Raw genomic sequence first — 13,255 nt, 5'->3', positions numbered from 1 at the left:
ATGTCTCAGTTTTAGACACATTTAATATCCCAGTCAATGGGTCGAATGAATATGAGTTAGCGTACCTATGCTGGATTCCTAAACTACATAAAAACCCTTACAAACAAATATACATTGCTGGATCCAGAAAGTGCTCTACCAACCCCTATCTTTGCTCCTCACGAAAATATTAACAGCTGTGAAGGAGAAACTTCAAACGTACTGTACGACTACATATGCCAGAAGTGGTGTTAATCAAATGTGGATTCTAAAAAATTCTAAAGAACTTTTAGTAAACTTGAAATTGCAAAACTTTTCCCAAATCAAAAACATCAAAACCTATGACTTTTCAATACTATGAAAGGCGAAGATCAATCTCATATACACGACAATTCCCCACGATAAATTAAAGACTATCCTTTTGACATCATAAACAGTTGCTTCGTCAACAAAAATGAAAAAAGAAAATATTCATGTCTAGTGATCAGTCACCCAAAAACGTACTTTGTTAAACACCACTCTGATTCCACGCACAAGTACTCTGAAATTGAAATAAAGAATATGCTAGAGTTCCTCATTGACAATATCTTCGTTCTCTTTGGTGATCAGGTTTTCCAACAGTCTGCTGGAATTCCCATGGACACGAAATTGTGCACCTTTATTAGCTGACCTTTTTCTATATTCATAAGCAGAATTTATTCAAGGGCTTCTACGTGAGAAGAAAAAATCTCTTGCTGTGGCCTTCAATTCGACATTTAGATATATCGACGACGTTTTGTCTATTAACAATAATAACTTTCATTCATGTGTCGATTCGATATATCATGGTGAGCTCGAAATAAAAGACACTACAGAGTCGTCCACTTCTGCTTCATACTTAGATATTTTATTGAAAATAGACATTAACGGCAAACTGACAACTTAACTGTATGACAAACGGGATTATTTCGGCTTCTCCATCGTCAACTTCCCATATTTATGCAGTAATATTCCATTATCACCTGCATATAGTGTTTATATCTCTCAAGTGATTCAATACACAAGAGCTTGTTCTGCGTATTATCAGTTTTTATATTGAGACAAGCTACTGACAAACAAGTTGATGTTACAGGGGTTTCAACTGTCTTGTTTAAAGTCGGCATTTCGCAAATTCTATGGTCGTTATAATGATCTAGTTTGTCAATACAATATATCATTGGGTCAAATACTGTCTGACGTGTTTCATACCGATTGTTAAAACATTCGTGGCACAGTGATCTGATCAAAATATAGGGCTCACGACGGGTGTGACCGATCGATAGGGCATGCTTACTCCTCTTAGGTACCTGATCCCACCTCTGCTTTGCCCAACTCTTACTTTTGTATTCCTTATAGGAGTTATGAGTTTGATCACTGTTCGTTATCTTCACCTTTATAGGAGTTATGAGATTGATCACTGTTCGTTATCTTCGCCTTTATAGGAGTTATGAGATTGATCACTGTTCGTTATCTTCACCTTTATAGGAGTTATGAGTTTGATCACTGTTCGTAATCTTCATCTTTTCTTTTTATTCTATATACTTTTACTGGTCTCTCTCTCATCAAATGTTACGAGATAATTATTGCATTCATGACAGTCATTAATCTTAATGGACCAGCGTGTTTTTTGAGACAGAATTATTCATCCATTTGCTGTGTGAAGTTTAATTCCTAGCTTGAATGGTTAATATCAGAGAGTCTGGGAAAGAAGGGGTGTGCTAGTAAGACTGGTTTTTCTAGGGTGGTGAGTGAGTGCGCAAGTGTGACACTAACTTTAATGCTACTGATTGTTACCAAATTATGTCCAAATCTGTGTTAGTAATTTGCCATATGTTGATCGCCCAGGTTAGCCAGTAGAAGTATTTACTCCATTTGTTTATATGGCACGGTTCTACTCTGCTTTCTCAAACATTTTAGATCTTTTTGTAGCAACAAATGTAGCCATCTATATCTAAAGTTGTAGTACATGGTATTCTAAAAGAATTTGGTGATACACATCTGCCGTGTTGCACGATCTTGAATTTTGTTGTTGTTTATGAACTAACAAAGTATGGAAGGTCAACAATGACACAAGTCAGAAGGAATGATATGGGATATGACATCCATGCAGTGGATACATGTAAGTGGTGAAATCTAACTAGTAAGTTTTTCGAATATTATAGGATTTGATCACGTGACTAACTGCATGTCATATCCCAATAAAACTAAAATGGTATTTGATTTGTTTTTGATATACCTTTACATGTAGCTAGGAAATGTAACGTGGCATTCCACACTGTTACAATAAGTATGTAATGGATTACGAGGGACAATTTAATTTTCGTTCTCTGGTCATGTGTTAGTTTAGGATGATAGTTTAGGTAAAGTTTGTATGTAATCAGCCATTTTGTAACTTTTAATACGTAAGGACATGATGAATTGATGTGTATTTGTGAAACAATACGTGTCTTGTTGCCATGAAAAAGGTAATATAAATATAGCTAAATTTAATTTATCAAATTTACGAAATACCGAATGTGTATTTATGAATTGATTGGGATATGACATATGTGTTTATATCTCTCAACTGATTCGATACGCAAGAGCTTGTTCTGCGTATAGTCATTTTTTAAATCGAGGCAAGCTACTTACAAACAAGTTGATGGTACAGGGGCTACAACAGTCTCGATTGAAGTCAGCATTTCGCAAATTCTATGGTTGTTATAACGATCTAGTTCGTCAATACAACCTAACATTGGGTCAAATGCTGTCTGATGTGTTTCATACCGATTGTTAGGCCGTTCTTTGCACACTGATTTTGACTACGGATAACTTCGTTTACCTGATCAGGATATAGGGCTCACGGCGAGTGCGATCGGTCGACAGGGGATGCTTACTCCTTCTAGGCACCTGATCCCTTCTCTGGTGTGTCCAGTGGTCCGTGCTTGCCCAACTATCTATTTTGTATTGCGTACAGGAGTTATGAGATTGATCACTGTTCGTTATCTTCACCTTTCATTTGAGAATTTATGAAATAGCGAATGTGTATTTAGGAAATAGCGAATGTGTTTTTATGAAATAGAGAATGTGTATTTATGAAATAGCAAATATGTATTTATGAAATTGTGAATGTGTATTTATGAAATAGCGAATGTGTATTTATGAAATAGGGAATGTGTACTTATGAAATAGCGAATGTACATTTATGAAATAGTGAATGTGTATTTATGAAATATCGAATGTGTATTTATGAAACAGAGAATGTGTATTTATGAAAAAGCGAATATGTATTTATAAAGTTGTGAATGTGTATTCATAGCAAAGTAGAATTTATAAAAATGCGAATTCGTATTGATAAGATAATGAAAAATGAAAATCTTGATACTTTCATTTTTTAAAGACAAAATTTATTGAATTTCTTTACATGTACAATTCAAGGCAACCGATGACTAGATGTTAACCCAGGAGGACGCCATTGAAACTTGAGTATTTTCCCCTGTATTGTGCTGTATTAGGGTCCCTAATGCATACAATATCCCCCTTCTTCAGTACCACCACGGCTGTGTTGCTTGCATTTATGTAACCTCGACCTCTTGAATTATTGTCGGCAGTTTGTCCCGTTACTTTTCCGTTGACATACAAATGTGGATGTGACATCTTACCAGGATCACTCATTGCAGACCAGGTAAACAGGTAGACGCCCTTTGTTGGTGCCGTGAACTTTCCCGTGGCGGAATTGTACACATTTCCTTGGTTGGTAACCACTTCGTCGAAGACGATTATGGAGCCTCCTGAGAACGTTTTGGTGGACTTCATTTGGGCATAAAATGCAGCAGGCACTGCAAATTATTAGGAAAATATTTTTTTAATTGATATTTTCTTTATTCTGATTATCAATGACGCGGACTTAATGGAAAATGCCAAGGTTGATTATGTTCAACTTCACAATTATATATACATATATTGTAATTTAATTCTTAATATATTCTAGTCTCTGATTGGTCAAATTCAAATTAAGGAACGCAGGTTATTTTTGTATAATCTGGTTTAGTATGGGGACACCCTCCTTGACAACCAGTTGTCGGAACTATCTTTTTCTCTCTACATTTATATCATATCACATTTTTGGTTCTTCTATGGAACAGAAAGTCAACATGTGCAATGAGATACTTTGATTTAATACACAGATTGTTTTCTCGTTGTCAAGCAAGAGGTATATAGAATCCATTTACGCAAATGACTGAACTGTATTTACAGCTTTCTATGTATGATGGTCAAATAATAGATTAAAACAAAGATGATATTTTCGAATTAAATACTAACCAAGTCAACATTGCCCTGTTTATTTTGAAATACATTTTTCCCTGGAGAAAAGGGAGAGGATTGCTTGTTTGATCCGCCTATCAACAAAGCAAACAAAAAAAATTATAGGTCACATTTTTAGCTCACCTGAGCTAAAAGCTCAAGTGAGCTATTCTGATCACACGTATTCTGGCGTCCGTCCGTCCGTCTGTAAACTTTAAACATTTTTGACTTCTTCTCAAAAACCACTGGGCCAATTTCAACCAAAGTTGGCACAAAACATCCTTCGGTTAAGGGAATTCTAAATTGTTAAAATAAAGGGCCAGGCAACCTTCCAAGGGGAGATAATCAAGAAAAGGTAAAAATAGAGTAGAGTCATTAAAAAATCTTCTTCTCAAGAACCACTGGGCCAGAAAAGATGAAATTTATACATAAGCTTTATTAGGTACTGCAGATTCTAAATTGTTAAAATCATGGCCCCCGGGGGTCGGATGGGGCCTCAATAGGGGATCAAAGTTTTACATACAAATATATAGGAAAAATCTTTAAAAATCTTCTTCTCAAGAACCACTGAGCCAGAAAAGCTGAGATTTATATGAAAGCTTCCTGATATAGTGGAAATTCTAAATTGTTCAAATCCTGGCCCCCAGGGGTCGGTTGGGGCCACAATAGGGGATCAAAGTTTTATATACAAATATATAGGAGAAATCTTTAAAAATCTTCTTCTCAAGAACCACTGAGCCTGAAAAGTTGAGATTTACATGAAAGCTTTCTGATATAGTGCAGATTTGAAATTGTTAAAATCCTGGCCACCAGGGGTCGGATGGGGCCACAATAGGGGATCAAAGTTTTACATACAAATATATAGGAAAAATCTGTAAAACTCTACGTTTCAAGAACCACTGAGCCAGAAAAGCTGAAATTTATATGAAAGCTTCTTGATATAGTGCAGATTCTAAATTGTTCAAATCCTGGCCCCCAGGGGGTCGGATGGGGCCACAATAGGGGATCAAAGTTTTACATACAAATAATATAGGAAAATCTTTAAAAATCTTCCTTTCAAGAACCACTGAGCCAGAAAAGCTGAGATTTATTTAAAAGCTTTCTGATATAATGCAGATTCAAGTTTGTTAAAATGATGGTCCCCGGGGGTAGGATGGGGCCAGAAGGGGATCAAAGTTTTACATTCAAATATATAGGACAAATCTTTAAAAATCTTCGTTTCAAGAACCACTGAGCCAGAAAAGCTGATATTTATATGAAAGCTTCCTGATATAGTGCAAATTCTAAATTGTTCAAATCCTGGCCCCCGGGGGTCGGATAGGGCCACAATAGGGGATCAAAGTTTTACATACAAATATATAGGAAAAATCTGTAAAAATCTTCTCAAGAAAAGCTGATATTTACATGAAAGCTTTCTGACATAGTGCAAATTCAAGTTTGTTAAAATCCTGGCCCCCAGGGGTTGGATGGGGCCACAAGGGGGATCAAAGTTTTACATACAAAAATATAGGAAAATCTTTAAAAATCTTCCTCTCAAAAACCACTAAGCCAGAAAAGCTGAGATTTATATGAAAGCTTCCTGATATAATGCAGATTCAAGTTTGTTAAAATGATGGCCCCCGGGGGTAGGATGGGGCCACAAGGGGGATCAAAGTTTTACAAACAAATATATAGGGAAAATCTTTAAAAATCTTCTGAAGAACCACTGAGTCAGAAAAGCTGAGATTTACATGAAAGCTTTCTGACATAGTGCAGTTTTAAGTTTGTTCAAATCATAGCCCCTGGGGGTCGGATGGGGCCACAATAGGGGATCAAAGTTTTACATACAAATATATAGGGACATTCTTTAAAAATCTTCTTCTCAAGAACCACTGAGCCAGAAAAGCTGATATTCACATGAAAGCTTCCTGATATAGTGCAAATTCAAGTTTGGTAAAATGATGGCCTCCGGGGGTAGGATGGGGCCACAATAGGGGTTCAAAGTTTTATATACAAATATATAGAGAAAATCTTAAAAAATCTTCTTCTCAAGAACCACTGAGCCAGAAAAGCTGATATTTACATGAAAAACTTCCTAACATAGAGCAGAGTTAAGTTTGTTCAAATCCTGGCCCCCTTTGGTAGGATGGGGTCATAATAGGGGATCGAAGTTTGACATATAAATATATAAGAATTTGTTTTAAAAATCTTCTTCTCAAGAACCACTGAGCCAGAAAAGCTGATATTTACATGAAAGCTTTCTGATATAGTGCAGATTCAAGTTTGTTCAAATCATGGTCCCTGGGGGTAGGATGGGGCCACAAGGGGGGATCAAAGTTTTACATACAAATATATAGGAGAAATCTTTAAATATCTTCTTCTCAAGAACCATTGGGCCAAAGAAGTTCACATTTACATGAAAGCTTTCTGACATAGTTTAGATTCAAGTTTGCAAAAACTATGGCCTCCAGGGGTAGGTTGGGGCCATAATAAGGACTAAGGTTTTACATGCAAATATATATAGAAGGTCTTCTGATATGGACCAAGGTGACTCAGGTGAGCGATGTAGCCCATGGATCTCTTGTTATCAAATGGCATCAGTCACATTGAAATGTACATGTGGATCACGATTTGTCACTTGCTTGTATACATATTTTCTTGTTTCGGATTTACTATTAGCAACAACATTGCATGCAAGGGTAAGTTTTCATGTAGTAGAAATTTTCATAAAGTTAAAAGCCGCAAATTATTGCATATTCTGATATTTGAAGACTTATTTTGGATAGGCCTAAACAATGCAATTTCCCGTATTTTCTCAATCAATCGGAGTTGAGCAATTTCAAAGTCGATATGTAAAGGGCAGCTAAATACGCATTCCATGCATAGCCTACACATATTTTTTGTCATGACAAACTTCAAACTTCACCTTCAATAACTACGTTTACAATATTTTGATAAATAGGTCCCGTAGAACTAAGATGGCTGCTTTCACATCTAGAGACATTTCGTCGTTGTTGCTAAGTGAATCACTGCGCGGCTCAGTTGACTTGTATTTTTCCGAGTTTATGTACATCTTGATAAACGAAGGTTAGTACATTTGTCTGTTGCATTAAATTATAAGGAATGGCTTTAATTCTGGGGCATAATATACGATTTGGGTCAGTTTACGCTTTACAATCCGCTTGCCCCAGAATTCAAGTCATTCCTTAAATATCCTTTAAAAAAGTTATTCACCTTCATGTACCTTCGAGGTGAACATTAGATTTGATTTTTCCAACATCGGAGCAAAAATGAATTAGGAGTTCCCAAATCGGTACGTTTAATATTTTTGGGTCATCCAATAAAAAATCATGCTTCTAGTCACTTTCCACTAGGTCTTGCCCTTTAGATGTAAACAAAAATGACCGACCAGTTATCGTTTCGTAAGATAGGTTTTCGATGTTTAGAATTATTCAATAGTAAAGTAAAACAAATTTTGAAAATTTCTCTGTCATTATGATGCTTTAGCTATTTTAGAAGGGCAATATTCACCTTAGAACTTGATAAATATTTTACTTGTCAGGTAATTAAAACATAGTATTGACATCAAAAGTGTGAGTAATTGTTTTATATCGACTAAATCCCATGGATGTTCGAGGTTTATTCAGAGCGGAACCTGTCAGCTAACTTCTCTTTTCTTAAATCTCTCTTTCGCTTTCAATTTAATTTTATTACGTGAGAATTGTCTAATTTAAGTTCATTCTTTATATAGCTATGCCACTATTATGTTATGACTGTTAACTGATTCATTTACGAAACTGTCATATCATGCCGTCCTAGACATATGTTTTAATGGTTAGTACATTGTAAGTATGATTGTATCCGAGTAGAGTCTCCCCGTCTTTCACATTTGGTAATTACCCGGTATATGACAACGCAGGTAGGTATGGGTTGCCAGATTAACATACATTCATATCATTAAAGATATTTCTAACTATTTGAAGATATCTTCGAGTGTATTATTGTCCCCAATAATTGAATTATTGCTCGCAGTAAGTGAACTTTTGCATTCAATGATTCATTCAATAATGGAATTTTTGCCTTTAAGAATTGAATTAATTCGCGCATTAAATAAATGAACGCGTGCAATATTTGAATTCCTACGCTCACTAATAAAAATTATGATATCTTTTCTTCCATCGAACATATCCGTAATTCATTCATTGAGGTTATTGGAATTATTGCTTTCAAAAATTTCTTTGAAACTTGATCTTCCTCGTTATTTACTTATGTTTATATTTGTAACATGTGTTTTATTATACCTCTTATATCACGTGATTAGTTGTAATAAATGAACTTGCTGATCTCTCCAGCTGATTTAAAGATATATTTTTATTCGAGTCGGGAGAAGTATGATAGTTTCTCCTATGAGAAACCTTCAGAATTTTCTTACATATTCAAAGTATAGGACTCACGGTGGGTGTGACTGGTCAAAGGAGGATGCTTACTTCTCTTAGCCAACGAATACCATTTATTATATTCGTTACATGTTATTCAAATGAACGATATTCACCTACACGAGTCTATAATCTAAAATATCCAAACATTAACTGTCACACTGTAACTTGAAAGATTATATATTATCATATCTTTATACACAAATTAGCCTTAAGATTAAAGAAAGGTATGGAAATCATGTTTTACGCTAGTAATACGACAAAATCCCTAACAACCAGGAAAGATGGGGTGACGTCTAACCAACACAAAACTCTCTAAATTTGACTTACTATTGCTATAGCAGTTATTTGCTTCTGTCATCATATTCACAGACTTCTTTAGGGACAGAAATTGATTGTCTAGTAGTCTTCTCGTCACTCCATTGTGGCAGCCCCCATTGACAAATGCAACATAAAAATGGAACAAAAAACAAACACCATATCCGAGTTGAGCAGGAGTCTGAAAACAAAAAAATAGCAAAACGATATTTGTGTGTGTGTGTGTGTGTGTGTGTGTGTGTGTGTGTGTACGTTGGTATTTTGCTTTTTGTACAAGAAGTGATACTCCATTGATAAAGAATCATGAAGTAGATTAAAGTTTAAAAAAATAATAACAAATTGGTACGAGCATAAAACCAGTGTTTTACGCTCGTAAGAATTTATTTGATTTGACATGATTATTTTTAGAAATTAATTAAATAGAAATGTAACAATTTCTAAATTGATTTTTACTACAATGTGACAGATAGACAGACAGAAAAATATATACAAGCATCGCACAACCTTTAACCTGGACAAATACACAGAGATATGATAATTTTATAAAAGCTTCTTACCATTTTCACTTTGGAAATCCAATGAAAGCGGAGTTCGATTGAATGTAGACCAGCTGTTTATGTACATATTTATATAGATATTTGTAAATGTAGAACTGCAAAACAAGTCACGCAAACTAATCATTAGCGACGAGGCATTGTTACAAGTATGCTAGGCTATGACCCGTGTTCCTTATTTTTCTGAATCAGGTGGAAGTTTGCTTGTCTAAATATCTATAAGACAAATTAATAAGAAGATTGATTTTAAAAGACATCATTTTGTTGAATAAAGGCATAATCACCTACACAAACAATCAAAGTACTGATAGTACTGATAGACGGTGGCGTGAGTTAGGTGACCTAGATAGAGTGACCTTAAAACAGAACTGCCTAATTGAGGAATGGTTAATGGTGATTCAATTTATGATAAGAATTCAGTGATGGCAAAACACGATAAAGGAGTTCATAGATAGTTTTATCAAATCCAAAAGATAAAACATGTACATATAGTTTAAAAATGCAGTTTCCAAAATCGAATTAAGATCATGCCTTGTAGATGAGAGAATAAAAGGAACATGGAACTCACATCCATGCACTGTCTACCTCTTAACTTTATAGGAATATATCTCAGAACTGTGAAATAGATCATCTCGTAAAATGGAAAATGGTATATTAACAACTTGTCAATGGGTCAAATGCTGCCTGACGTATTTCATAGCAATTGTTAGTTCATTACATATTGACTTTTGACAACGGATTTCTCTGTTTACCTGATCAAGATGTAGGTCCCACGGTGAGATGTTATCGGTCGACAGGGGATGCTTGCTCCTCCTATGCACCTGATCCCACATCTGGTATAGCGAAGGGTCCGTGTTTGCCCAACTTTTTAAAAGTTGCATTCATTATAGGAGTTATGATATTGATTACTGTTTGTTATCTTCCCCTTTTCATTAAAGTCTGTGACATATTTATTTTGAAACAGCCATATGACTCTAACATGCTGTGTAATTCAATTTAAAAAAAAAATCAAACTCAGAAGAGGCATACATGTTATTTTTCTCATTGCAGGTCAAGACATTGACCTTTTTTGATTTCATGATCTGATTACCTGATAAATAGGATTTTAGTGTGTACCGGTATGTATAGACATGATCTGATTACCTGATAAGTAGGGTTTTACTGTGTACCGGTATGTACAGACTGGACAAAAGAAAATCATATTTATATACTGTTTTTCAAAAGATATTTCAAATGAGTTATTTATCATTTGCATAAAATATTCTGATACGGATTTTTAATCTTCAAATCGTTCCCTGTCATGAAAGGTGAATATAACGAATGGTGATCAATCTCATAACTCCTACAAGCAATACAAAATAGATAGTTGGGCAAACACGGACCCCTGGACACACCAGAGGTGGGATCAGGTGCCTAGGAGGAGTAAACACCCCCTGTCGAACGGTCACACCCGCCGTAAGCCTTATATACTGATCAGGTCTTGTTATTCCAAAATTAATTTATAATAAATTGGGGAAATTCTCAAAGGATATCTCAAATATGCCCTATATGTTTTAGATAGTTCTCAAAAGTTTTATGAATCTCATATGACAAAAAATATCGTGTATTCTAATTACTGAAGTATTACAATTCTCAATCATAACATATTATATTTTGAAAAATCATTTATGAAATACTCAAATTTTCAGAAGACATCTTCACCGTGTACAATGTCACATGTGGAGACCGTGATCGGTGTAACGCGGGGTTGTGATTTTGAAGCGACGAAAGTAGGTCGGTAAGTATTCGAAGTCTTATTGTGCTTAATTGAAATAAATCTAGATAGCCAAAAGTATTGCACGGAAGACAATAGTTATTGACAAGCTAGCACTAGAAATTGGGGAGTCCAGAACTCCTTTAAAATACTCAAACACTTCAACAATATACAGGTAGGGAAGGCGCCAGGTATATTTTTCGGTGTATTTAATGAGAAGTCTTCATTCCTACTGCATAAAGTCCACGTTTTTTCAACCAGAAACATTCCCTTTGAATGGAACATGTAACTCAATATTCTTCAGAAGAAACCGACACAAAATCATGATATGCCGAGTATTTGACTGAAAATCCTGTGTGGCGTAGGGGGTGGGGGGGGGGGATCTATCGGCACTTTCACTTTTCATATCCATTTTGACCGGTGCCACTAATTACCCAAAGGTCCTAATTACTATAAAACGTCAAACACCCGTGTTAATGTCGATTGAATGAGAATAGATATAAAAGGACCTGTGTATCTTTATAAAGACCTGTTATGAATATGATTTTTGTATTTTATTGAATTATTATTTATCAAAATTAATATTTGAGTCTTGAAATTGATTTGGGTCTTTGCATCTATTTTTGGGTTAATAAAGGAACAGGTGAAAATGGCCGAGAAGATAGTTTTTCATTTTTTCAATCACTTGGAGCTATTAAGGTAGCTCACTACACTAAAGCTTATACTCTTTATGACACTACGTCACAAGATGGCGATTTAAATGTTTTGTGAAAGTATTTGTGTCGATCGAATTGTTTGTCTAACATCGTAGCTCAGTGGTTAAAGCATTGGGCTGGTGAACCGCAGATCTAGAATTCAAATCCGCCAGAATCTTTTGTTCCTATATGTTGAAATAATTTTTTTTGAAGATCATGTTTTTATCCCAATTTGCATATTGTCTGCCTTTTTGACATATATACTTTTAAAATATATATCACCATATCCGTTAAGATTATTATAAATCAATTCGTATACTTATTTGAGAAACTATTTCTCGGTGTAGTGAACCATCTTAAGGTCTTCAATTTATAAATTGGGGTAAGAAATTCAATTTAAAAATGATATCTTATGTTGCACATACTTCATATCGTACTACTGTATGCAATGACTTGTTGCAATTCATAAACATTCCGTTTAGTGGTACAGTACGTATCAGGACCTAGGTAAATTTCGAGTAAGAAATAATCGCGGCATTTTCCCGAATCGGTTAAGTACTGCATATCTTTGGAAGTATACGGAATTTCGGGATGAACTTTGATAGTACTTAATGTAGATTAATTGTGTTAGAATAAATTTAATTAGAGCACAGAGTAAAATTCTTTACCATCCAATTTATTTTTTTTTTTATCAGCAAAATTGGCTGTACCTGTACTCTTTGATATAAAATCGAACCCAAGCGATATAATGGCCTGTGATAGGGAACCCTTATCCTACCATGCTTTTGACCAAGAAATGGTTTGGCCCCTTCCTTTGATATTTCCCAGACATACCGGTAGTAAATTGTGCACGCTTTATACAAATGTTTTGAAAAGACTGAATAAAATGTATCATAATGGCAGTTTATCTACTGCGTTTATGAATTCCGGATTACATCGTAAGGTAAGATTTTCACAAACCTTAGAAAACCTGTAATCTACTTTAATATACAAACCAGAAACTGAACTACAAAGCCGTTTTAAACGCATCAAGTAGGCGAGATCCTTACTAGCTCTATATATATACACATACATGTATATACACTATATACTATTACGGTTATCGGGCGGTCACGGTAGACTCAGTGGTAGAGCATTCACTTCGTAACCGGGAGGTCCGAGTTCGAGCCATGCTCGTGTCATGGAGGTGTCCAACCTAAGACTAGTAATTGCCCCCTTGCCAAATGTTCGGGATTTAGA

At 35.2% G+C, this 13,255-nt stretch overlaps 1 protein-coding gene across 1 annotated transcript; it reads right to left on the bottom strand.

The window, feature by feature from the left end:
- Nucleotides 1-3,361: 3,361 nt before the first annotated feature.
- Nucleotides 3,362-9,719, bottom strand: LOC125682608 (complement C1q-like protein 2). Its single transcript, XM_048923288.2, has 3 exons — nt 9,572-9,719; nt 9,027-9,195; nt 3,362-3,815 (listed from the first exon to the last, which is right to left on the bottom strand). The coding sequence occupies exons 1-3, from the start codon at nt 9,572-9,574 to the stop codon at nt 3,433-3,435; spliced, it is 555 nt and encodes a 184-aa protein (XP_048779245.2). The 5' UTR covers nt 9,575-9,719; the 3' UTR covers nt 3,362-3,432.
- Nucleotides 9,720-13,255: the final 3,536 nt, after the last annotated feature.

The sequence above is a fragment of the Ostrea edulis genome, chromosome 2 (assembly GCF_947568905.1).
Source record: "Ostrea edulis chromosome 2, xbOstEdul1.1, whole genome shotgun sequence".
In the NCBI taxonomy this organism is placed as follows: Eukaryota; Metazoa; Mollusca; class Bivalvia; order Ostreida; family Ostreidae; genus Ostrea; species Ostrea edulis.
Note: the sequence above shows the minus strand (reverse complement) of the source record. Positions and strands in the feature narration are given on the sequence as shown.

Coding starts and splice junctions, on each gene's coding strand:
- LOC125682608 (XM_048923288.2), bottom strand. Junction 3,816..9,026: donor AAATAACTGCTATAGCAATA/GTAAGTCAAATT, acceptor AATAATTTGCAG/TGCCTGCTGCATTTTATGCC.